This window comes from Stegodyphus dumicola, chromosome X2 (assembly GCF_044657685.1).
Source record: "Stegodyphus dumicola isolate Sdum_Otavi_A_Nest chromosome X2, ASM4465768v1".
NCBI lineage: Eukaryota > Metazoa > Arthropoda > Arachnida > Araneae > Eresidae > Stegodyphus > Stegodyphus dumicola.
In genome coordinates, this window is record NC_140781.1 from 79814316 (window position 1) to 79842313 (window position 27998).

Consider the following 27998-nt stretch of genomic DNA (forward strand, 5'->3'; position numbering starts at 1 on the left):
GAACATTAACTTTTTGGCAATATTCTACAATTCTGGAAAGAAACCGACAACTTCTAGTGAGCCATGAAGAAAATGAAAAATTAAAAACGTGCTGAAGCTAATAGAATAAGGCTGAACACACTCTTAAAGGATGCTGGAAATGCTGTAGACATAGTTGCATAGTAAGGCAGACATTTATTAGCATTTACTGTGTTCTACTAGTTACCATTTGCTACAAACAGAAGTTCTGGTAGTGGATAATGCATGTGAATCAATCATTCATTAAACATTATTGTACAGCAATATTGAGAGGTTTTTATTAAATAAAACCGTAATAAGTTGCTTTTTTGCTTGAAATGAGTATCTGTACTTTAATAGTTCTGTAATAAAACCAAAACTGCTCAAAGATACTACATATTTACAACTGACAATTTGTAAAGTTTTAGAAAGTAAAGACTTCTGGGTGCTTATATTTCTTGTGATTTCTTATATCAAACATAAGTTCTGAAAATAAAGAGGGCAGAACTAATGGCCAAGTAGTTAAGACTGCTGAATAGTAGTAGTACAACCTAGGTGAATGAACTGGATGCACGGGTGTTTTTCATGTCTTTTCCAATATTTAGCATGAGTATGAGTGAGTCAAAGAGAAATCTTTTTCCTAGGCAGATGCCCTTTTGTTCTTTGCTGTATTCAGATAATAGAACCTGAAAATAAATAGTGAATATCTCAGTATAAACTTTTTTACACTCTTTTACATTTGGTAAAATATGGTTTCATCAATAAGGGGTTGCCATGAATCGGTGTAGTTTATGTTTTCTTTTTTCTATATTTTCATAGCAGTTTCATGATTATGTCAGTGCACTGTGTGTGATCATGACAGTTAAATCATCCTTGTCTTTGCTAGAACTCAAACATCAGTTTGTTAGCATGATAGCTGCTACTGCTACAACTGTACTAACTGGTTAAAATACAGTCAAAATTCTTTAATCGGGACTCGTCAGGACTTCAGCGATTCCGGATTATAGATCATCAATTTAAATCTGGTAAGATGGCATGCAGAAATTATAAAATTAAAACTTTGAAACCGTAATTTATAAAGTAATGAGCAATTATGATGTAAAGGGTATCAAAATTTACAAAAAAAAAAAAAAAAAACTTAATATTTATTTGTTTACTTTATTAAACATTTCTTTCAACGCGCACATGCGTAAAGCATACCTTACGCATAGCCGAAATTAGAAAATTGCAACCAGAAAACTATTTGATTTAAATCATATCAAAGACGGAATACATCGAGATGAAAAACTACATTTAGTAAGGAGTTACAAGCCAAATAAAAGAAAAACATCTGCCCTGAAGATAAGGATAGTGCTGACAGATCAACTTCCAGTTCATTGCGCGCCGCGACGTCCCCCCCCCGTTCAGAGCAGCGTGAAATTGATAAACAGATTTCGGAACGGTTAGATAAACAAAAAATGGATAAAAAAACTTTATCCATTTTTTGTAGTAATTCGTGTTTTATTTGATGGACATCGAAACATACTTTCATTTTCTAGATCCTTTGGGAGCTCCAGCATCGGAAATTCTATTTGACATAATCAAAAGTTCAAACTTACTTTTATAAAATTGCTCTTACAGTCTGCAAAAAATAATAAGCTGGATCCAATTCGAAGATTAAGGAACAACGCAATCATCAACATTAACTGAAATAGATAATTAGATAATTTTAGCTTATACCGTCCGTTATACATTAAACGCGCACGCGAAAACGTATTCTGCGCTTGCGCAGATGCATATGCGCAGTCGTAAATGTCTTGCGCGCACGTGTTAAATGCCTATGCGCATGCGTCAACGCGGCGCATGCGCAGAAAGATTTTAGCTTTGAGGTCCGGATTATGGTGTCCGAATTAACGACTTTTGACTGTATAAGAATGGGAAATAGAATTCCGAGTTGTAAAATTATTATTTGTAGTGCAGTTCAGATTTTCAGTTTTAGTGATATGAAATTTTATATATAAAACTTGTAATTTTTAATCATTCTTATATCTGATGTTTGCTGTAAAACTGTTTTAAGTCTTTGTCATATAGTAAAGTTTTGTCTTTAAGACTGCTATTACTTTCCTATAATTAAATTTCATTATCCTTTATAAGGTATACGGTACTTGCGTATTATCGCAACCAGGTTGGCGCGATTTGTAAGTTTGAGTAAAAAAGTATGAATAGAAAGAAAATGTACATTTATTAATTACAGATAATTTTTAATACAGTTTTTTTATATTATTTTGTTTTAAAATATAAAATAGCAATTAAACCCTTCCTGTTTCGAATTTGAATAAGTTGCAGAATTATTTTTTCGGCGGAAATCTTTTGGCTATTTCTATTTGCTATTTGCTTTCTTTTTCATCCATTTCAAGGGCACATATCTCCCGCATGTAATTATTCCAATTTATAACAGTTTTGTCAGCAATTCCCATCTCTTCTGCACAAAATTTAATTGAGGTTAACTCTTTACACCAACAATAAATGAAGCGCACTGCTGTCACAAATGAAATTCGGCTATTTTCAAACCAATTTCCGGTTCTCACACCCAAATGTTGATTGCACTCTTTGACATTACATTTCCAGAAGATTTGCTTTCCAAAATACAGTTTCATTTTATGAGAATTTTTACAAGTACATTCGTTCGGTATAATTACATATCCCTGCAACAAATCAAGAGCATCTTTTTCACTTGCACGCAGATCCCAAATACCCATAGTTAAAGTATTTCAGTTCATTCAGTCTAACCAGTAAGAAAAGTAATTTCTTTATGAAAAACTACGTGTAACACGTAGGGTTGCCGTAAGTAGGGTCGCCAAATTTGGCGATTTATGCGGATTTTGGCCTGGTTGCGTTAATACATAAGTACCAGGTATACTTTATTAGTGCAAGATATCCTTAATAAAAACAAAACTACTTATTATTTTAAATTTGAAGAAATTGTCACATGTTTTTTGAAGTTTCATTGCTCGTTTATTTACCGGATTATGGGTGTCCGAATTAAGGACTTTTGACTGTGGTTTGTCGGAACCGTTGCATTATTTCTTGTTAACTAATATTTCGTTTTAAACGTATTCCACTGTATACAGATGTGTTTGGACTATGTGTATAGAAATTATTTTTTAAAAGGAAAATTTATAATCCTTCTAAAAATTGATCAGTAAATATATAAAGAAAGAAATTTAGAACCAATTTTTCACAAAGAATAAAAATTCCAATTGATAAAATCCTGTAAACGTAGAATATCAAATATTCTTTTTAGACTAGTACAATCTTTTTACATTGGAAAATATTTTTAATGATTTGACTTCCCCCACCCCCATTTTCCTTTGCAACTGCTGTTTGATAAGAGGTTCTAATAAAGTTTTGTGTTAACATTATTCTGAACTTTCAAAGATTTTCCACTGTAGGATTTTAATTTTTTTTTTACATTTTTAAGGACATGTTTTCATTTTTTTTTTAAGATTCTTTTTAGATTATAAAAATATTTTAAAATTGGAAGATATTTTTAATTATTTTCCTTCGCTTTGAGGAGGACCAGAATTTTCGGGTGAACTATTAAGGTAAAAAAATATACTGAAATGTTTCATCAGCTGATTCTGGATACAGAAAAGCAAGGATTTTGTTTTAGAAGGGAAAATGTAATTAAATTTGACATATCTCCTCTTGACGATATTATTATGTTGAAGTTGGTTGGATTCCTCATTTTTCTTGTTCTTTTATACTATTTTTTTTTCCTTTTTATAATTCAGCTGAGAAACAAAACAGGCTAAAAAATGGGTTGGCGTCAGGAAACTGATTGGTCTAAAGCAAAGCTTCTTAAACTTTTTTCCAGTCGTGACCCTTTTTTATCACGACACCAAAATATTTACGAAAAGTTTGTGGGACCCCATGAGCATTGCGAAAACCCGACATGTGCATGAGTGAAACTGTCAATTTTTTCACTTGTACTGTAAGATAGTGTTGCAGTTTTAAGTCATTAACTTTAATTTCTAATTTTAAGACATAGAACAATGTGAAAATTTTTATTAAGTACCAGATGAAATGACAACGTCACGTGAAACAAGTAAAATGAACATTTATACTATAAAAAAAATGCAACGAAACATTTTTGTTTTTCTCTTTGTATTGTCTTATCTTTATCTATTTTCAGATACATTGTATAAAAATATTGGGTAATTGTAAAATTACTATATTAAGCTAAAGAAATACCAAAACTACTAAAATTTTTTGCGACTCGCTGCTATAGATGGGGGTTGCGATCCAGAGTTTAAGAAAGTCTGGTCTATAATAACGTTACAATATTTGACTTTGTTAGAACATTTGATAACTGAGGCCACAGCCAGTGTGGTTATGGCAGGTGAGGAAAATTTTGGAATTAACAGAAATATCAAGTAGCAACATTTTTGGAATTTAGAAGTGGAAAAGTTTTTTGTTTAGAATTTAGGACCCACGGAGATTGCATAGCACAGCAAAATGTACATGCTGAAGCTAGGACTTTAGTGCATGGTTATATTCTTATAAGGAGTGTATGCCTGAATGCAAAGATGCATTTTGAGTCATCATCACTAGGTCACCAGCCTACACAGCATTGTGCAATACGTCATTTATGTAAATAAGGAATAAAATTGATTGCACTTTAGTTAAATAACCTAACTCATTCCTTGTAAGTATTATGCGAGAGTACTGTAATTGTTGAATAAGAATACACTTGCTTTCTGTTCATCTGAAATGGGATAGATCTGATAGCAGTTATTCTGACAGAAGCTTGAAGGAACGGATCATTTTGTATTTAATTAGATAAACAAAATACACAAGCCATGGACATAACATATTAAACCGTAATTCACTTTTTACATTGTCCATGTTTATCCATTTTCACATAAGTCACACTTTCCCGTACTTTTGAAAATAAATTATTGCCTGCTGTTCTGTTGAAGACAAGTCTGAAATCATTTTTTTTTTTTTTTTTTTTTTTTTGTTTTTTCAAAATGCAATTGATAACTTGTATTCTTTTTTACAAAATTTAAACCTGGGAGTCATGATCAAAATAAAAGATATATAGAATTTGAAGAGAATTTTGGATGTTTTTTAACATTTGCCAGGAATTTTAAATTAAACATTTCCATATTTTAATTTCGATTTTTATTGCTTTCCACTTGATTTGTGTGTTATACTTGATTTCCAAACAGCTCGAATTCAAAGCAATTGCATACGTGCAGCGAAGATGTAGTTTTTTTCGGCTATCTTAGTGTCTTGCATGCAAATTGTAATTGCAATACACATCATTTATAAACTACGTTTCTTATTTCTAATCAAATTTGTTGTCAAGTAAGCACATAACATTTCCTAAGTATTGAAAAATTTAGTAGTGTCTCGAAGGATAATAAAAACATTTTTTTTAGTTGCAATTTTGTTCATGATGGTTAAATGGCCCAAAATAGATACCCAATGTTTACAAGAGAAATGGGATGGATGGACCAACATCAAATAAAGAGAAAAACTATTAATGAAAATGCAAACAAAAATGCATCCACTGGCTCTCTTTCTACTTTAAAAAAAATTGAGTAAATATCAAGAAGAGTTTATTTTATACTATATTATTATACACGTTGTTCGATTCCCGCGAACGGGCTGGCTGCATGGGTGTTTTCATGATTTTCCCCATGTGTAACGTGCATACGAGCCAGTTTCCGTTAGAAAGTCCTCCACGAAGGCATCCCTCCCCTTAGGCAGATAGCCCTAGTGTGCTTTGCCATTATTAAATACATCACACCATTATTTACATGTTGCATTATCAATGGGAAATGAATATCCATTGTGTGTTAAATGCAGTGAAAACTTAGCACATGGAAAGCATGAAACCTGTGAAATTAAAACCACATTTAGAAACAGTAGCCGGTACAACTGATGCCGAACGGAATATATTCGCTGGGTTACCTTTTACGCCTCATTTTCAAAACAAGTCACAGCCATTTCTTATCAGACTGATTGTTTCTTTCAATACTGGCATACAATTACATACAGTCAAAAGTCGTTAATCCGGAATGATCTATAATCCGGCCCTGAAAGCTACAAACTATGCGCATGCGCCAATGCATATCGTGTTCATGCATGCACGAAATACCTTTATGCATGCGCATAATACGTTTACACATGCGCGTTTAATGTATAACAGACGGCATAAGCTAAGTTAAAATTATCTAATTATCTATTTCAGTTAATGTTGCAGATTGCGTTGTTCCTTAATCTTCGCATTGGATCCGGCTTATCATTTTTTGCAGACTGTTAGAGCAATTTTATAAAAGTAAGCTTGAACTTTCGATTATGTCAAATAGAATTTCCGATTCTGGAGCTGCCAGAGGATCTATCTACAAAGCAAAAGCACGTTTCGATGTCCATTAAACAAAAAGTGAAATTGCTGCAAAAAAAGGATAGAGGCATATCCTTTGTTTTTCTAACCATTCCGAAATCTGTTTATCAATTTCACGCTGCTCTGCGGGGGGGGGGGATAGCGGCGCACAATGAACTGGAAGTTGATCTGTCAGCACTATCCTTATCTTCAGAGCAGATGTTTTTATTTTATTCGCCTTATAATTCCTTACTAAATGTAGTATTTCATCTCGATGTACTCTGTCTTTGATATGATTTAAATCAAATTCCTCGTCATTACAAATATCAGGAATATACATCAAATAGTTTTCTGGTTGCAATTTTCTAATTTCGGCTATGCGTAATGTATGCTTTACGCATGCGCGCGTTCAAAGAAATGTTTAATAAAGTAAACAAATAAATATTAAGCTTTTTTTTGTAAATTTTATAACTTTTAGATCATAATTGCTCTTTATTTCATAAATGACGGTTTCATATTTTTAATTTTATAATTTCTGCATGCCATCTTACCAGATTTAAATTGATGATCTCTAATCCGGAAAAACCGATAATCCGGAATCACCGAAGTCCGGATTAAAGACTTTTGACAGTAGAATTTTTACAAGAAAGTTAAATTTTATGCCCTAAGACCATTCGCAGTAATTAAGTCAATTAGAATGCAATCACACGGTTCATCCAAAGGTGAAAATATAGAAAATGCAAATCAGAAAATGCGTTTGCTAGATTTGGCGCTTTTGCACATACATTTTCGCTGCAATTTTTTACGGCCCTCAAAACAGAAGAGTACCACATTTTTTACATGTATACTGTATGTTGTCGCCAACAAAGTCTGCTTGGTGCGATTTGTGCCGGCGAAACAGAAAAGTGGCTCAGAAACTAAACATAAAGATTTAGTAAATAAATCTGAAGAATTTTTTGTAAGAAATGAGCTGAGAGCATGAAAAATTAAAATGTATTTTTGGAAAAATGTACAATAGTTCCTGAGAAGGCTTTACAGGTATCCTTAAAAGTTTCATATTTATTTGCAAAAAATTTAAAACCTTATACAATTGGAGAATCGCTCCTTCTTCCTTCAGCAATTAAAATGACATCATTTATGCAAGCAGAAAAATAGTAATGATTTAAAAACAATAGCATTATGAAAAGATATCGTTTCTCACCAAATTTCTGTCATATCAGACACTATAGAATACAAAATCCTGTCTTTACTTTACAACTTGGTGAAACTACCGACATTACTAAAATGTCTCAATTCATTGTTTATCTGAGATACGTTTTTGAAGACAATGCAGTAGAATATTTTTCATGTTATAATATTTGGGAAGGAAAAAAAAACTGGAGAGAAAATATTTGAAATTATTAACAGATATTTTGAAACAAATAATCTTACCTAGACACAGTTTGTACAGATGCTGCTGCAGCATTAACAGGTAATTAATTATAAAGGACTAAGAGGGTTAATAATGAAAATTGCTACCCATATAATATTTCATCATTGTGAAGAATTGTACATGATATTGCAGGATTATTACTGCAATTAATTAGATTAAAAGGCAAGATCCTAAACAGTTGTCACTTTTTAATACGATGTAATGAGATAAGTGCTGTGTATGAGACATTATTACCGAAGTCAGTTGGCTTTCACACAGAAAAATACTGAATCATATTTTCGATTTGAGAAATGTAGTTTACGTATTTTTGGAAGACGAGAAACATACATCAGCAAGTTCATTCATTAATAATGATTAGTTAGGAAAACTCAGTTTCATAACAAACATTTTAATAATGAGCACCAATATTGAAGCTTAAGTCTCTAACTTGCAAAAGATTTTAGTTATCTATTGGAAACGAATATGCTGATTTAAAAGAAATGAAACTAAATTATTACGTTTCTCACATAAAATTGTATAATAAACCTTTAGCTTATATTTAAAACTTCCAAAAGGCTTATGTTATATTTTTCTGTTATATAAGCATTGAAAGCGGATTTCTCACTGAAATAGAAATAATTTTGCTATTGATTAACATGGAGAACGTTTTTATTGAAATACTTTTTTTTCTGTGCCATTTAATTGCATCTACTACAAATTAAAGATTAAAGAACTGTTTTTAAAACATTTTGAATTCGTTGTCATATTGATATACAAAGCACTAGATTAGTGAGTTTTTATTACATTATTGATAAATATAGCTTTTAAGCAAACAAAAAATTTTCAACGGATTTAAATATTTGTCAAATATAAACGTGTTTTCAAAGCGTAAATAAATAATAAGAGATAAAAAGAGAACCCGGTTAGAACATTCATATCTCTAATTACTCTAACAAAATAATTTGCTTTAATTTAATCTTTATAATACAATATATTTTATAATGATAAGACAAAATACAATGTGAAAAGTTATGTGAAGATTACGATAGTATTCGTATAATCCTATAACCAGATAATAATATTAAAATAAATTTCATCTGAATGAAGTTCTCTTATTACAGAAACAGTCAAATTATGCAAGTACATAAACGAATGCACTTTCAAACTACATGCAAAGAATTCTTTGCTATATGTTTCATACTGTTTACAAAAGGAAGCCCAAGTTCTGTTTACGTTACTTTTCGCCTTGCAGCGCATGCTCAAGAATTACCATCCAGGCGAAACTAGTCGATTTTTCCACGACGTCAAAAATTCGAAAAGTGGGGTAGGGTTTGGAAATACGCCTTCCGACCCTAGTGGTTATGGGTCTGCCTATTGTAGGGGACTCAGTCAGAGGCTCTGAGGTATCAATCTGACCATCCAGAGCTTTTGGTAGTTGGGGGGGGAACTTCTAAGATCCGCATCTTGATCTGGATTTAACGAGACTTGAGGCTGAGGTAGCTCTGAGGGACGACTCACTTCTAAAGGATACAGGTTCTGGACGGGTCTTACTTTTGCCACTCTTACATGACCATCTGCACCTGGAAATACTTGGACAACAAGTCCCAGTGGCCAGTTGATGCGCTTTTCCAGAGTTCCAATCAGCACCACATCAGCCACCTCTAAAGTGTCTCCTTTTCGTTCTCTTCTATGGACTAGAATGGCTAGGTACTCATTTCTGAATCTCGAGCGTAAAGCAATACGAAGATTTTGTAAATACCGCAAGCGACGATTTAAACTTTCGCTATCTATAGTATCCAGATCCTTTACATCATGGTGAGGGATTCCTTGTATAAAATATGCAGGTGTCAATGGCTTTAACTCCGCAGTCCCGTCTTCTAAGTAAGTTAAGGGTCGTGAATTCATTGTTGCTTCACAGTCGCATAGTAGTTTCCAGCTCAATGTAACTGACCGTTTTAGAGCCCAAAACTCGTCTTAAAAGATCTTTTACCATCCGTACCAACCTCTCCTCAAATCCTCCCCACCAGGCAGCGGTTGGAGGATTAAATTTCAATTTAATCTTCTCAATTGTTGAGAACTTCATTATTTTTTCCCAATCAATTTCGTTTAGTGCATTATTCATACCTACAAAGTTGGTACCATTGTCAGTACATAAGATGCTTATTCTACCCCTTCTTGCAATGAATCTTCGGATAAAGATTTCGTCAGTTCAAAGTGCACAGCACGATAGATCGCACAAGTAAAAATCACAATCCATGCTTTTTCGCCAGACAAATCCATGCCAGTGACATGGCCAGCCAATTCCATGCCAGTGACCTCAAAAGCTCCAGCATATTTAATACGGTCCTTTGGTAAGGGTGCAACTGGTGGTTGAACAGATTTGCCTTTGAATCTTTTACAAATAATATACTTTGAACAAATTCTCTTCACAAGACTTCTCACACCGACAATCCAATAATCTTCTCGCAAGTTGCAGATCAAGGTCCCTGTACTTGCAGTCGCCGATGTTTCTGTTCTATTAGGCGATGAACTAGTGCATGGTTCCCTGGCAATAGAATAGGACACTTAAAGTTTTCGTCTTCATCACTTAAAATTAGTTTGGTTCTTACTCAAAGAAGTCCAAAGTCATCCTTAAATGTAATCATCCCTTTCAAATTTTTTCCATCGGTATTCCGAAAGTTTGCGGCTTGGATTAAATATAACAACCTTTTTTCTGCAACACTCTCTTCTTCTGAGGTTAATTCCTTATTCAATTTTTCGTTTCTCCTATGACGACTGTTGTTAAGAAAACTAAAGATCCAAGCAAATACTCTCACATTTTTATAATATCCAGAAAATCGAGTGAATGTTTCTGTGAAGTTTGGGGTTCTACAGGAAACGCTAGAAACCACATTTTTCCTTTTTTCTGAATTAACTGTACTTTCATCAGTTTCTTGTTCTGACTCTTCAGAGAGAGGCCATTTATCCGGCTCCTGTTTAAGCCAATCCGGCCCCTCCCACCATCTGCTCTGTAGCAACATTTTGGCATCGCATGCCAGTCGTCCGGATTTGTGTATTTCCTTATTTCATCTACACGATTGGCCACAAAAACACTCCAGTGGGAGTCGTTTTTTATCCATGTCAGAACTACAGACGAGTCGCTCTAAAAGTACTCTTGGCACTTTGTCAATTTAAGAGCGTCAATGACTTGACGGTACAGCCGAGAAGCTATAAGTGCTCCAAGCAACTCTAATCTGGGAATAGTTACTTCTTTGGCAGGTGCTACTCTTGATTTACATAATACCAATTGTACTGAAGTTTTGCCCTCAAAATATGCACGTAAGAAAATGCATGCTCCATAAGATACCTTACTAGCATCACTAAAACAATGTAGAGAGATAGAGCAGTCATCGAAGGGTCCAATCACAAGTCTTCTTGAAATTTTACAATAATTCAAGAAGTGTAGTCTTTTGAGTCAAGTCTGAAATTCTCTTTCTATACCTTGTGGAAAATTTTCATCCCAAGTAAGTTTCATCTTCCATGTTTTTTGCAGAATGAGTTTTGGAATTAACGTGGTTGGACTTGTAAACCCGATGGAATCGAATATCCTCTGTGAGACTGACAAAAGAGATCGTTTCGTGTGGGCACTATCCGAAAATGTTAAAGGGATTAAATTGCAATAGATTTTATCATTCTCGGTGTTCCATGAGAGTCCCAGAATTGGAATGACCTTCTGATAGGAAGTCATGCTTCTATCTTTGAATGGTGCAGCAGTCCACCCTCTAAGGTCAAAACCTCCTGAAGACATTAGAGTTTGGGACTCTTCTTTGAACTGGACTACTTCTTCAGTTTCGAAACTAGCTATACAATTGTCGACATAAAAGGATTTCTTCAATCTAAGTGCCGTTCCTCTTAAATCTTGTGGAGCATTATCCGAATGGTAAGAAATCGTTGCTCCCAACAGGAATGGACTCGAAGAAATGCCGAACACGACACGACAGTGTCTGTAGGTAATAATCTCGGTTTTGTTTGAATCTTTCCACCACAGGAATCTCAAAAAGTCTCTGTCTCTGACACACAAACTGATTTGTAAGAAAGCTTTCCTCATATCGGCAGTAACACCAATTGCATGTTGCCGGAATTGTATCAAAAGTTTTGGAAGTATTTCTATTAAATTCGGCCCCTTTTCAAGGCAAGCGTTCAAGGAATTCCCATTTTCATCCTTCAATGATGCATCAAATACAGGTCGCACTTTCGTAGTCAGACTGGAATCCTTGATTGCTGCTTGATGAGATAAATAGTGACCAGTATCACTATTATTCAGAGCTATTTCAATTATACCTTCCTCGTGCCAGCCTTTAATAATACCATCATATTCTTCGAAAAATCCCATCTTCTGCAGTCTTCGTGTATTGGCGAAAAGTCTTTTTTCCGCTTTATCTTTATTATCTTCAAGAATCCGATGACTATCCTTCCAAGGCAAACAGACTTCATACCCATTACCCTTGATTACTTTAATGTTCTCTAGGAAAAATTTGATCATTTCAGTGTCTAAATTCTCCTTAGTTTTCACTTCCGCCGTATCTTTTATGCCACTTGTCTCTAAATTCCATAGTTCTGTGAGATCCAAATAACAAAGTCCGACGGTACCAAGCAAGATATTATGACTTTGCACTGGGCCTTGTAGGGTCCACCCCATTTTTGTTTTAATGGCAATAAGGTTTTTGTCAATTGAAATATTATTCGTCATCAACTGTCCGGAATAGTCGGCTCCTAATAACAATCCGATATCTGGTGTATGTCTACCAGAATCACTGATTTTGATTTTATGTTTTCGAAGTGAGGAACATATATGTTTGAGTTTCACTCTAGAAATGTATCCACAAATTTTGTCTTTATCTAAAACCGATAATTCGTATTTGAATTTATTTTCCGTTCCTTGTATTTCGATATCAAAAATACCATGGACCTGAGATTCAGTTTCAACTCCACCAAACAAATTGTGGCTCAAAGTCTATTGATCTAATGGGACTAAATCTAGTCTCTTTATTATGTCTTTCCGTAAGTAAGATCTTTGTAACCCACTGTCAAAAAGAGTTCTCACAAGCTCCTTTTTTCCATTATGGACAATCTTCACTATAATAGTTTGGAGAAGAGTTGTTTGCAGTTTTTGGTTAGACAATAAAGTCTCACTTGTTTCGTTAGCTGCTTCCTTTTTTGAACTTCTAGAACCTTTTAGTTCTCTGCACATCACCGTTACATGATGTTTGTTTCAAACTAGGCATTTCACAGAACTTTTACCCTTTTCGGGAGCATGCCCAATTTTTTAGGCAGTTAAAACAAGCTTTTTTCTTTCTTAGTAAATTTTTCTTATCTTCCAATGAAAGGCTGTGCAGCTTAAAGCACTCATAAGAATTATGTGTTTCCTTGTCACACCAAACACAAAAATTGAGCTGTTTCTTTAAATCTCCTGCATAAATGCAAGCTGCTGTGGCTGGAACCGAGTCCAATTTGTCTGGAGCAGAAAAACTTGTACGGGCCAACTGAAGCCGCTCTTCACTTTCAACTTCAATTCGGAGAAAATGCAATAAATTTTCCAAATTTTCAGTGTGTGCCACACTTTCCCTACGCTGGCGAGATCGCTCCCATGCCCTCAGAATTTCTTCAGGTAGTGAAGACTCTACAAGGGTATACAGCATAGCTGCATAAATCTCACTTTTTACCCCCAACGTCTCCAAAGCTCTGAGTTGCGTCTCTAACTTATCATATAAGTTGGATAGAGTCATATTTCCTTTTTTGCTAGCTTGAGCTAAAACCAACTTTAATAATTCGCGAACATAGATTTCTACCAGTAATTCGTCTCGTGCAAATTGAGATTTTAGCTGCTTGATAGCTTCTTTATAATTCGCGCCAGAGGGAGGATAACTATCTATGAGCTCTCTCGCTGGAGATCCAACAACCGTTGCCTGCAGTAGGTATTGAAATTAATCATGGTCATCTACGAGGGCCATCCAGGAAGTAGATTACGTTTCCGTCTGTGTCCGTCAGGGGCGGGGCTAGCGCGGCCATCTTGGGGTCAGAGCCTTGCGCAGCTCAGTCTGCATCTAGCCGTGCTAGTGAGAGATTCGTGCTGTGCTCCGTTCAGATACTGTGACGGTTTGAAATGTCTGCGTTAATTGAAAATCCCGCGAGCTGCGAGGTGCGCTCAGTAATAAGGTTTCTGACTGCAAAAAACTGTAAACCGATAGAAATCTATCGGCAGCTTCGTGAAGTGTATGGGGACAACATTATCACTGAAGGTGGAGTGCTTCAGTGGGTCATAAGATTTCAAAATGGCCGAACCAATGTTCACGACGAAGATCGAAGTGGGAGACCCAGCATAGTGACCGCCGAACTTCTCGAAAAAGTCGATGCTAAAGTCCGTGAAAATCGAAATTTCACAATAACGGAACTTTCTTTGAGTTTTCCACAAATTTCGCGAAGTTTGTTGCACGAAATCATCAGCGAAAAGCTTGGTTACCACAAGTTTTGTGCAAGATGGATTCCAAAAATCTTGACAGAGGACCACAAAAATCAGCAAATGGCTGCAGCGTTGAACTTTTTGGACGCTTACCATAAGGATGGTGACTCTTTACTCGATCGCATCGTTACTGGTGACGAAACATGGGTGAAACATGTGAACTGTGAAACGAAATTGCAATCAATGCAGTGGGGGCACACAAGTTCTCCCCAAAAACCCAAGAAATGCATGCAAACAATGTCGGCAAGGAAGATGATGGCGACTGTTTTTTGGGACAGAAAAGGTGTAATTTTGGTGGACTTCCTGGAAAGAGGCACTACAATAAACTCTCAAAGGTATTGCCAAACTCTCCAAAAACTCAGAAGAGCAATTCAAAACAAGCGCAGAGGAATGTGAAGCTCTAAGATCTTGTTGATTCATGACAACGCCCGGCCCCACACGGCAAATGTCACTCGTAAAGTTCTTGAATCTTTTAAGTGGGAGTTGTTTCCTCATCCGCCGTACAGTCCCGACCTGGCACCGAGCGACTTCCACCTATTCCCAGCAATGAAGAAGTGGCTGGCTATGCAGCGTTTTGATGACGACGCACAGCTGCAAGAAGAGGTAACGAAGTGGTTGAAGGCGCAGGCGGCCGAATTTTTCGACGAAGGAATTTCCAAGCTCGTACATCGCTACGATAAATGCCTTAATTTGTATGGTGACTATGTAGAAAAGTAGTATTTGAGTGTGGCTTTCATCTGTATATAATAAAATTTGTTTCCTATACTTTGTTTATTTTTTTATTCCAAAACGTAATCTACTTTCTGGATAGCCCTCGTATATTTACATCTTCGTCGATCTTCTTAAACTGTCCCCAAAATCCTAACCAATTTCGGGTCTCCCCATTGAATTTTTGAAGTTCCAACTTTGGTAATTTAAAGTTCCTTTTTGTGGAATTTTCTAAAATTCCAGGAGTGGAATTCACCATTTTGTTTTTAAACTGATATATTTATCACGATATGTTTCATTCGTGTCAAAATCAGCTAAATATTCACTTTCGTTTTGACCTTCCAATAAAAGTTCGGAAATTTGTGACTGAACTTCATCTAATCTGTTGAATTTTCCTTCCAACTGTAAGCTCAATACTTGGAGTTGATTAACTTCCACGTCAGGCTTTAGAATTTCAGCATCTAAAGCATTGGCAGTAATCGTAAATGATTGCCTTAGTGGCTTACGCTTTTTTAATAAAATTTCCATGATTTTAAATTCAATATGTCCAATATATTCAAATAATAAAGGATATAATCAAATAAATCATAAACTCACTTGATAAATTCCAACACGAAATCGATGTTTTATTTTCTTCAAATAGCCATTCGGTCCTGTCAAAGGACGCCAGTTGTTTGAAATTAGATAAATTTCTTTACTTATTTAATAACTTCGGACGAATAATGAAATCATAATACATAACTTTTCCATTACTGGTTGTATAAAATTCATCCAAAAGTTTTTAATACTTTAAAAATAAAAGCATTTTTCAAGCTCAACATTTTGTACTGAAGAATCATTTTGTGTACTATTCACATAACACGAGAAAAAAACAAATGTTTCTAGGTATAACTCAGCTAAGTTATCAATATAAAATGATTTTATCTGCTTGATTACAATTGGATTGTTATTTGTTAAATCCGACTAAGAATAGTATATCCTCCAGTTTGTAAGCCAGGTAAGGCCCACAAAATCTTAATTGCAGTTTATTGCATAATTTTACAGTTTTAATTGCTAGTTTTATAAGCTATATTTGGATAAAAGGAAGGGGAGAAAAGAAAAACCTAAATTTAAGTCAATTTTGCATGAAAAAGTATTAATTTTGACAACATATATATACATGAACTGCTTTCAAAGATGAAGAATGAGTCATGAACATACAAAAGTAATAAAAATCTTGAAAATAATTCATTGTATGTCAGCAATATCATTTTCAATATTGAAAATTAGTTGCAAGAAAAAGCTTAAGAAATAAAAAGTAATTTTTAGGAAATTCTCAGTTTTCGTGTAATATATGAATTTAAATTTATACTTTAAATTTCGTACCATATGCGAAACTGTATTCTAGCATAATTTTAAATGGTTTGTTTCTTGATGAGCTTTTGATCTCTACTGCAAGATATAGATGCTTTGGAGCTTAGTAAGATTATACTATGTAAACAAATACATAACAAAATTTATTTCATACCTTGTATTTTTTAAAAGAAAATTTTTTTATGAAGAAAGTAAAATATGGTAGGAAACAGTATTGAAATATAGCCTTCAATGCAAAATATGAAAATATACACATTTTTGATGCTAGATGTTGCAAATATATATTCCAAAGGCTTATATAGAGTGAAAATTTACATGAAATATACACATTATTAGGAAATATGTTTATTACATTTATTTGAATATTAAATATAGCAGCACTGCAAATATTTGTACAGCCAATAGCATAATTTTTAAGCCAGACTGCTATTGAAAAAACTTACACGTTGCTTAAAGTATAAACACAGCTTCATGAAAATATAAATATAATATGCAAATAATAAAATTCTTATATCGTTATAATTAAGATCTGCTTGTGAAAGAATGTACATGTATTAAATAAAATGTAAATTCACTTATCAATGAAAGTTTAACACTCATATGCTAAAGTAACAGTTTATATAAATGAAATGTAATTTTGGACCAAAGGCCAATTTTTGCAGTTATAACATAATGTAACCTTACACCAAAGAATATGTATTGTTAAGGAAAGCTTCACGAAATCAGGATTGGGTATCTCACATTGTGGAGCGAAACAGCTGTGATGCTCGAAATAGCTGTCGAGCCTGAAGGTCATGTTTATGAATAGGTCAAAGTGCTGTGACACCATTTTTTTTTGCGGTATTGACAAAAATGTGATCAAATGCGATATAGATCAATCAACAGCAAATGAATCCTATAAAAATCTAAATTTAAAAATTTAAATTATCTTGAACAGTCAAAGAACAAATCTTTTAAGGTTTCTAAATTTGTACCATATTCTTCAATTTCCTGCACATTTTGGCAGCCAGAATTTCTCCTTCTGGTGCAATAGTCAAACTGGTTTACATTTTGTCTACAGAACCTTTCCTTCTTTCCATACATGTTCTTTGCTTACACTTTAGATTCACATCTATAACCCAATATAATTTAAATGAAATATATAATCAGTATTACAAAACATCATTCAAAGCAAATAGGAGAATATTTTTAATTAATCTTTGTGTTACAGTTCTATAATCTAAAACAGCATATCAAATGCTCATGTATTGACAGTATTTTGTGCAGTGTATACAGAATGCAAATATTACAATTTTATTTTATTTGTGGGAATAACAAATGGATGAATAAGGTTTAAAGCGTAGAATTTAAGTGCAAATAAGTAGGCCTCAAAAGTGAAACAGTACCACATAAATTTGCAAACAGATTTTTAACACATGAGGCAAAATTTTGCCCCTGAAATATTTCCTTTATGACTTTCATGGTAATAGTTAATTCATTTAAAATAAATCTGTGCATCTCAATTTTTAGACGAGGCAAATGCTTCACTTGACAATGCACACTGTTGTGCACAAAAAAAAAAAAAAAAAAAAAAAAAAAACTGAGGAAAGTAAATATAAAATTTTTTTGATGTACAATGGAATAAATGTTTGTACATAAAATTAAACTGTGTTTAAGGGACAGAAATGCTAACAAGTACAAATACCCAAAATGCAGGAATGATACAAAACCAAGAACTACTGTATATTTTAAACTCTTTGTAGATTTTATAAACATTGTTTATAAGCCATAAAACAGTGTATGTAATGCTGTTATGAAGAGAATACAAAAAGATTATGTAAACTCAGCATATTTTATAGTTCCTGTAAGTAAGCCTTTATATGTTGCTTTATGATGTGGATAAGTCAATAAATAAACAATTTGGCACTTTTATCAATTTGGATTATGCAGTAGACATTAAAAAGGCTACATCTTTAAGGCTGGGAATACATCACGCACAGATTTTAAATTAATAGTTACAGTGTATTAAGATAGCACAACAATTAAAAATTCAGATCACCACAAGGTCTTACAAAGTTCACTTGAAACAGAGGCCACAATGTACCGCAATGTCTATCTGATGATGCCACGACCAAAAGCAATCATATTATTATTTGCTTAGAGTTCTCTCTTTTTTACTTCACATAAGTAACACTAACAAAAAATTCTGAATCATTACTTGATAATTTTTTTAATTTAATCAACAGGATTTGCATATATATAAAAAAGAATGATGCTTTGCAAATAAGACTCGTTAATTTATTCACACATACTGTTTCACATAACGGCACTTTGATCTGACTTAACACTTTCATATGAAATCAAGTGGACACCTAGGAGATGACAATCAGCCTGGTCTAATTTTTTTCCCCTGGTGGCATTTTCTACCTAATTTACATTTTATTGTTATTAAATATCATTTACAATTTTACAGGGGTAAGTTATGGATAGTTGGGGCAGAAAAAGAAACAAACAACCAAAGAATCGCAAGGTGGCAATTATCTAACAAAACTGAATTGAAGAGAAAATGATTTTTACACTCAACAAAATATTTGAAATCGCCAGATTTCCACTTCAAGTAAGCCACTTTTACTCCTTGAAAATTCTTGAATGAAAAATATGAATGTCAAATAAATTGTGAATAAGATGTTATTAATAAGAAAGAATTCCTGAGTGAATAGAATAGATGAAACATATACATGGAAATTAGTCTCTTTGAAATTTTATAATTGATTAGGGTCACCAGACATTGGGAATTTGCAACTACATTCAGGATTTTGAAACGAAAATGATTAGTCATTTCAGTTTATTAGCTTTGCTACTAAATGTCACAATCTAGCATTGTTATTTTGAAAGTGATCCAGGACATAATGCATGCATAGTGAGATTTTTAAACTACGTTGTTATGTTTTTCAGTGGCCAAACTGTTTTAGACTAATGAAGAGAAACTGTTATTACAAGGGGATCCCTGAATTCAAGATAACTGTAATGATTTTATAATTTAAATTTACCACAGATTCATGAAGATAACTAATTCTTCAGCTTGATATTTGAACCTGAAAAGACTGCTAAGCATTTAAATTCCTTACTAAAGAATGTTAAAGAGAAAGTGCAGTTTCACAGAAGAGTTACAACCTAAGTATACATTTTCAAAACCTTATTATGATAGTTATCACATTAACTGAACACTGCATAATAGTTTTTTCAATCACACACAAAGGGGAAAATTATACAGAACATAACATAAAAATTATTAAACACAAGAAAACAGTAAATAGTGTTTCTTTTTCTAACACTGCCATTTAATTAAATCAACAGAGTTTATTGATGATGACCGCAAATGTTATATTGAACAGATGACAGCAGTAATATTTGCTATGAATGAAATTAATTTCAAGCCATCAGATTGTACACTTAAGTTAATTAAAGTGTCAGTCAAGCCAAAATATTTAGCCACTGAATCCATAATGACACATGTGACATCAGCAATAATTTTTGATGGAATGTGAAATAGTGGCTAATCTTTGGAATATGGTAACAGGTAGTTTGGCAACATTTTGGTAAGGTGATGAAGGTTACTAGCTAGGACTTTAGCAGTGTACATGGATAAAGTGAAGAGTGTGCACAATGCCATTTTTGTGCAATTCTGGGATATTTTTTTAAGTGAAAATAGGTCGATGTGTACATGGCTGATACCGTGTATGTGCAATTCTTAAAAACGTGGCAAGCAGTGGGCGATTCTGCACTTTGTCCCAATTTCGCACCTAATCTTCATCATGATTAAGCACTTTTGTTCCATAAAAGTTCTAGCATAAGCGTAATTTGGCTAGCAGATTGTTGGGAAAAAAATGTTGATTAAAAAAAAAAACCGCCTTTACTTCGTGAAAACAAAATAGCGTCCAAACAAAAACTAGCAGGTTGCAGTAGCTGGGTTGGTCGCCAAAAAATCGCCAAGTTACCATAATCCAAAGATTAACCGAAATAGTTTGAAAAATGTCTATACTGACTGATACTTCAAATCACAAAGGCATAAAACTTATCACTAATAACAATTTGGTTCTTTACTTTAAACTTTGGAATTACTTTCAGCATAACAACACTAATACGACGTGTAAATGCATTATTGGATGAAACTGTGATGGAACTTTAATAGATAAAGGGCATTACTCAAAGCATTACATTTACAAATGTTCGAAATCAGAAGATAATGAAAATAATTAAATATGAGATGCTGATTAGGCATCATTAAAAAGACTTTTTTTCATTTCAAAATAGTGTATCATTTTATAAACACAATTGTTACACATTTCACTCGTTATGGTTAGGTGATCGATAATAGCGACTCTTGAAACGTTGACTTTATCTTCTTTTCTTTCGTATATAATATTGCCATCATGGATAACAGTCAGATATTTTGAAGTGGCTTGGAGAGGCGAAAATGCTGGTTCTGTATATAAATTAGCAAAACATTATGTATTAGAAAAGCTGAAAATTAAAACAAGTGATACTGCATACACTGTGTATCAAAATAAACACTTCATATTTTTTTATTCTTTTACAACTGCCATATTCTCACATGTATAAGCCGAACCACTAAGTTTTACCTTAAATACATTAAAAAAAAATCAAGGACAGGCATCTACTACATCTACAATAATTTTCTGTTTGGAGGTGTGAAAGCAGCTAAAATGAAAACAGTACTTAAGCAAATATGAGTAATTTTGTTTTATTTATCGGTCAAAAGGTACACTTCTTATTTACTGTCACTTTTGGTACCACTAGAGTAGTTGTCTGCACTATCAATATCATTATCACTGGTACCAGTACCCAATAACAATAGATTTCATATTCAATTGTTAAATACATGCTTGTATGTACCCACTTCTAATCATTCATATGTATAAGCTGCAGCTCCTATTTCCGTCTGCTTTTTTGCAAAAAAAGTACAGCTGATACATAAGAGAATACGACATGTGCAGTACTTAAACAAACTGGCTGTTACAATACATGACAACCCCTTTAGCTTCTTTCACCGTGGCCTAATTTTGTTAAGTGCGTCAATAACTAAAACCAGTCAATAATTAGTAAAATTTCAAATTTTTCTTGACATCCATTACTTTTACCCACTACAAATGGATAACAGCTTTTCTATCTCCCTATTTACCAGCAGAAAGACAATATGTTAATTTTAAATTCTGGTATTACTATCTAGTCAATTAAATAATATTGATATTTTTAGCTTTTATAATTATCAACTTTTATTTTATTTCACAATTTATGTGGTTAAATTATGACATAGTACATAAAATATTTTTTTAATATACACTCAATGCTAATTGATATATAGCCAATCACCAAAATATTTCTACCACCTGGAACAAAAGATCATTTTCAGCATAGAGATGAATAAAATAATAGCGATAGCAGCCTATAGACACCTTAAATGCCTTGAAATAAAAATTAACTTTTAAGAAGAACCATCGTATATACCAGGGCTAGCCATAATGTGCTCTTCAGAAGGAATGGCGAGACTCCTGTGCAAATAAAACCTAACAAATACAGTACAATAAAACTACTCACAAAGTCCAAAAGAAAGCAATTACTTTATATTCGATTCTGCACACAAGCATCTGTATTGGAAAACTTTCTTAATTGAATGAAAATGAGGCTGATCTTTGGAATATGGTAACTGGTAGTTCGGCGACATTTTGGAGGCGATAAAGGTTACTACCTAGGACTTTGGTAATAATGTGAGAAGCAAACAGTTCCGATTACGCATTATTTTGTGTGAGGGAAATGAGATATCATGAGACATTACTGGACGAATTATAAATTGTTTAATCGGAAAAGGGGGAAAATCTGGAAATTTCGTATTTAGCTATATTCTATGTTGTGTGAAACGTGACATTAATGGACGAATTACAGTTCTTTAATCGGAAAAGGGGGTTAATTTGGAAAAGTTTCACTGTGTGTTGTGTGAAATAGTGTTAATTTTCGGATTGCATGGCGCTATGTAAAGTGAATTCTAAATTTTTAATGCGTTTAGCTGATAATAATAATAAGTTGAGATTGTGTGAGAGGAAGGATATTACAAGTTTAAATGGCGGTGCAAGAAATATGGTGAAAATGGACATTTTGTGAAAAGGAGTGTAAGGAAGGGTACGTGGTTTGCTGAAAGTAGTTTGAGTATAGGTGAAATTTTATTAATTTCTTATTACTTGGTGAATAGACTTCCAGTTGACTACTGGATTTAGGATTTAGAAATTAGCAGTAGTACTGCAGCGACGTAATGAAGATTCTGAAGAAGATTAGGTAAGTTAGTATTTTTAATCATTTGAGGATATTATTTTTTTGCATTGTTCTAAATGTAAGGAGTAAATAAATTAAAATGGTATTATTTGAAAATTGTTATTAGCAATGATTTAGTTTAAGGTAATTAGGATTGTAATCTAATTTTTAATTTAATGTATGTGCTTATTTATATTTTAAGTAGTGTTTTTTTAATTTAATGATCGTTATTTTGTGAGTTATATGTTTGTAGTATTTTGGAATATGTTTGAGTAGTATACGTTGAGTATTTTCATGCATTTTCGTGAAATTTTTCTAATTTATGAGAAAAAAAGCAGTGTACATGGATATAGTGAAGAGTGTGCGCAATGCCATTTTTGTGCAATTCTGGGATGTTTTTTTAAGTAAAAATAAGTCGACGTGTACATGGTTTATGTGTATGTGTATGTGTTATTGTAAAAAACGCGCGAGGAGTTTGCCATTGTGCACTTTTTCCCAATTTTGCAGTGAATATTTGTCGTGATTAAGCAGTTTTGTTAGATAAAATTTCTAGTATAAGTGTAATTTGGCTAGTAGATTGTTGGAAAAAGTGTTCAGTAAATAAAAAGAAAAGAAACATGTCTTTACTTCGTGAAGAGAAAATGGCGGCGGAAAAAAAAAAAATAGAGGTTGTCTGTAGCAGAGTTGGTCGCCAAATTTTTGCCAAAAAATCGCCAAGTTACCATAATCCAAAGATTATCCGAAAATGATTCCACCTATTCACAGTTACAACATTCAGAGAAGATAGCATAGTAATCAGGGAAAAAACGATAGTAAAGAAAAATAAATAACATGTGCAAAGGTTAACTTTCAAAATTATGAACAAAAATGAAAGGAACGAAAAACAACATAAGAGGAATGGTTGCTATCTGGAAATGCGTTGCATTACCAGATCTGAACTGTTATCACGACTGTTTACATTTACTGGTTTCTTCGCAGAACAGCTTCCAAAGTAAATAATTATTCTAATAAAATGTATTTAAAAGTTGATGATTAAATTTAAGTTAAAATGACTTGGAAATGCAACTTTAGTCTTTGTTTAATTGGAAACTTTCTTGTATGCATTTTTATTACACTTTCAACATGAGTACAAAATCTGTCTAAGGCATTATTCCCTCAGGACTACAAAGAGAAACTTTAAGGGAAAGCACTCTCACTTAGCAGTTTCATTCTCTTTGGGTTTAGTGCATTTTGACACCAAGATGGTGAAAAATAATGCAAGAGCCAGGTATCCAAAACATGCCAACTTCTCAGAAAAACATATCAAATGAATGATTTGTATTTCAATATGAATTATATATGAAACCATTACCAAATTCTACCACATTACAAATTTAATCAATCTATTAAAAATACGGTACTTGCGTATTATCGCAACCAGGTTGGCGCGATTTGTAAGTTTGAGTAAAAAAGTATGAACAGAAAGAAAATGTACATTTATTAATTACAGATAATTTTTAATACAGTTTTTTATATTATTTTGTTTTAAAATATAAAATAGCAATTAAATCCTTCCGGTTTCGAATTTGAATAAGTTGCAGAATTTTTGGTTGATCTTTACAATATGGTAACTGGTAGTTTGGCGACATTTTGGAGGCGATAAAGGTAACCTGGGACTTTGGTAATAATGTGAGCAGTACTCAGTTCCGATTACGCATTATTTTGTGTGAGGGAAATGAGAGACCATGGGATATGTCATGTGATATTAATGGACGAATTACAGTTCTTTAATCGGAAAAAGGGGCAAATTGGGAAAAAATCGGGAAATTTTGTATTTGGTTTATTGTGTGAAACAGTGTTCCTGAATTTTTGGATCCCATGGCCTTAACTAAAGAAAAGTTTATCGGACACGTAATCAAGATTCTGAAGAACATGAGGTAAGTTAGTATTTTTAATTATTTGAGGATATTATTTTTATGCATTGTTCTAAATGTAAGGTGGAAGGTAAAGGAATTTGATATTATTGTGAAAATTGTTATTAGCAATGATTTAGTTTAAAGTAATTAGGATTGTAAGGTAATTTTTATTAATTTAATGTATGTGCTCATTTATATTTTAAGTAGAGTTTTTGAATTTAATTATATTTTAATTAAATGATAGTTATTTTGTGAATTTTATGTTTGTAGGAATTTGGTATACGTTTAAGTTGAAGTAAACGTGCATGGAAATAATTTAAATATTTGATACTAAGTATTTGTAATGGTTGCGGTATGAATTCGTTGGTGACGTGTATAATGTAATAGATGATTTAGAGGTAAAAGTTCTTGGATATTTTATATATGGAAATGTTCATTACTTTTTCGCGATCAGGTAATTTCATATATGTTTTTTTTACCGGGTTTAAAGATTGAGAAAATTGTCATGTATTTTCGTGAAATTTTTCTAATTTATGAGAAAAAAGCAGTGTACATGGATATAGTGAAGAGTGTGCGCAATGCCATTTTTGTGCAATTCTGGGATGCTTTTTTAAGTAAAAATAAGTCGACGTGTACATGGTTTAGTGATATTTTAATTAAATGATAGTTATTTTGTGAATTTTATGTTTGTAGGAATTTGGTATACGTTTAAGTTGAAGTAAACGTGCATGGAAATAATTTAAATATTTGATACTAAGCATTTGTAATGCTTGCGGTATGAATTCGTTGGCGACGTGTATAATGTAATAGATGATTTAGAGGTAAAAGTTTTTGGATATTTTATTTATTTTATATGTGGAAATGTTCATATTTGGAAAGGGTAAATACTTTTTCGCGATCAGGTAATTTCATATATGTTCTTTTTACCGGGTTTAAAGATTGAGAAAATTGTCATGTATTTTCGTGAAATTTTTCTAATTTATGAGAAAAAAGCAGTGTACATGGATATAGTGAAGAGTGTGCGCAATGCCATTTTTGTGCAATTCTGGGATGTTTTTTTAAGTAAAAATAAGTCGGCGTGTACATGGTTTATGTGTATGTGTTATTTTGAAAAACGCGTAAGGAGTATGGTATTGTGCACTTTTTCCCAATTTTGCAGTGAATATTTGTCATGATTAAGTAGTTTTGTTAGATAAAATTTCTAGCATAAGTGTAATTCGGCTAGTAGATTGTTGGAAGAAGTGTTCAGTAGATAAAAAGAAAAGAAACATGTCTTTACTTCGTGAAGACAAAATGGCGGCGGGAAAAAAAAAAATAGAGGGTTGCTGTAGGAGAGTTGGTCGCCAAATTTTCGCCAAAAAAACGCCAAGTTACCATAATGTAAAGATCAACCGACTAAGAATAGTGAGAAAAACCTAATGCTTAAGAACAGTAATATTGTGCATCGTAGGGGTTTTCATCCGCAGAGAACCCATTGCATTTTTACTCGCCAAGCTCGCCGTTCATCGACGATGAGCCGAGCCGTAAACGTGATTTTGGAACTACTCTGATATGCGCCCTCAAGTCGCCAAACACTTCACGCTGCCATATTACTATCTAAATTTTTTGTCTACATTTTGAACTTTTAGCCTAAAATGTCTCCAAAAATGCAGTTTTTGCACATGCAAAAACTACGTTTTGAACACACAATTTAGCTAAAAATCAGAAACAAAACTTGAGGGCGCATATCAGAGTAGTTCCGGTTATTTTTAGAAAAGCATTAACAATATATTATCTTGTTAAAACTTTACACCATAAAAATTGATTGGTTTAATCCTTGTATCCGGTGCACCCTGGGATTTGGCTACTTTTGGTGACTTTATGATGAGCAGTAAAAATGCGACATATACGACGAGCAGTAAACGGGTCATTCAAAGAATATATATAGTATATAGTATATAGATGTACATTCTGTGGATCATTTTAGGTGCTGGCGATAATTTTCAAAATCGCGCCAAGGCTGCACCGTATACTAGGATTTTACCAATTGATTTATTCACATAATTTTAGATGACAATAACCAATAGTAAAAATAAAAGCATTTCTTAATTATTTAAAATGCACATGCACATTTTTGCGGCCTACGAAAACAAATTTTAGCGGTTGAAAACCTCATGCTTCTTATAACTGTTAATAATTAAGGAACAAAACGTGAACAGCTGTGTTACAAATTAGCATTCACCCCTCCTTCCGTATTTTCTTCCTTCCATCGCGAACCGAGAATCGGCATATATCTACGAAAATATTTCTATCCATTTGTTGTTAAAAAATTCAGAAAAAATAATAATAAATAAGAGAAGAAGAATATAAATCTGCAAATGCGAACAATGACAGTGATAATTCAACAAAATGAACGCATGAGGATGGTTCCAAACTTCGAACAATAGAATAGGATAAATCCGATGGGTTACTAGGTTTGAACTATTATCACCAACGTTGGCAATGTTTACATTTACAGGGTTCTCTGCGGAAGTGCTTCCAAAAGTAGTGTTTCGCTAAAACCAATGTATTAACATGAAGAAACTGCATTGTGACTGATATTGTTAAAATCCTAGTATACGGTGCAGCCTTGGTGCGATTTTAAAAATTATCGCCAACACCAAAAATTACCAAAAGAACGTCTATGTATATATAGTGATAGTATACTATACACTATATACTATCACTATATACATAGTATATACTATGCATAACTATATATATTCTTTGAATACCTGTTTACCACTTATTGTATATGTCCCGTTTTTATTGCTCATCATAAAAGTCACCAAAAGTAACCAAATCCCGTGTGCACCGGATACTAGGATTAAACCCTGATATTTTAATACCTATAGATTACGCTTATTCATTATTACTTAACACGTGGCTGGAAGGCCTTACTTCAAATAAATAGATCATGAAACTTTTAATCACCATCTTCAGAAGACGATGAATCTGAGCTTGAAGATGAAGAAGATGAGCTTGAAGAAGACGATGATGAAACAGAACTATGCGATTCCTCAGAACTGGATTCGTCATAACTGGAACTTTCAGAGTCAGAGTCCGTTGAACTATTCGTTGCAGATGAGGCATCATCAACAGGACGATCATGCACAGTAGAACTTGAATCAGATTTGGCTTCATCAGCATCCGTTTTGAGTGTGTCTTCATCGTTTTTAAATTTTTTAGTAAGCATCGCTGTACGTGTGGGTCGCGACACGTACTTACGTTTCCCGCTGCATTGATAAGTAAAATGCCCTTTTTCTAGGCATTTTTGACATCGGTAAGTGCTTGCATTACAAGCACTTCTATTTTTTAAACTGCTTCCCATTTGCAAATTTTAAATAAACCGGATAAATCACTAAGAAAATAAAGCACAAATGATCACATATACACCATTTCTTTCTTTGAAAACAACGTAAACAGCATTGCCAGATT

The 27998-nt window shown here is 33.2% G+C and overlaps 1 protein-coding gene across 4 annotated transcripts; it reads right to left on the bottom strand.

The window, feature by feature from the left end:
• Positions 1–184: 184 nt before the first annotated feature.
• On the bottom strand, positions 185–27986 carry LOC146992783 (uncharacterized). 4 transcript variants are annotated; one of them, XM_085809766.1, is made up of 2 exons: positions 27462–27985; positions 185–683 (listed from the first exon to the last, which is right to left on the bottom strand). In XM_085809766.1, the coding sequence occupies exon 1, from the start codon at positions 27889–27891 to the stop codon at positions 27487–27489; it is 405 nt and encodes a 134-aa protein (XP_085665892.1). In that variant the 5' UTR covers positions 27892–27985; the 3' UTR covers positions 185–683; positions 27462–27486. The 4 variants fall into 4 exon arrangements, with proteins under 4 accessions (XP_085665892.1, XP_085665890.1, XP_085665889.1 ...); XM_085809764.1 differs by having other exon boundaries at positions 186–683; positions 27495–27986; XM_085809763.1 differs by lacking the exon at positions 185–683 and adding an exon at positions 16671–20806 and having other exon boundaries at positions 27495–27984.
• Between the last annotated feature and the right edge of the window lie 12 nt (positions 27987–27998).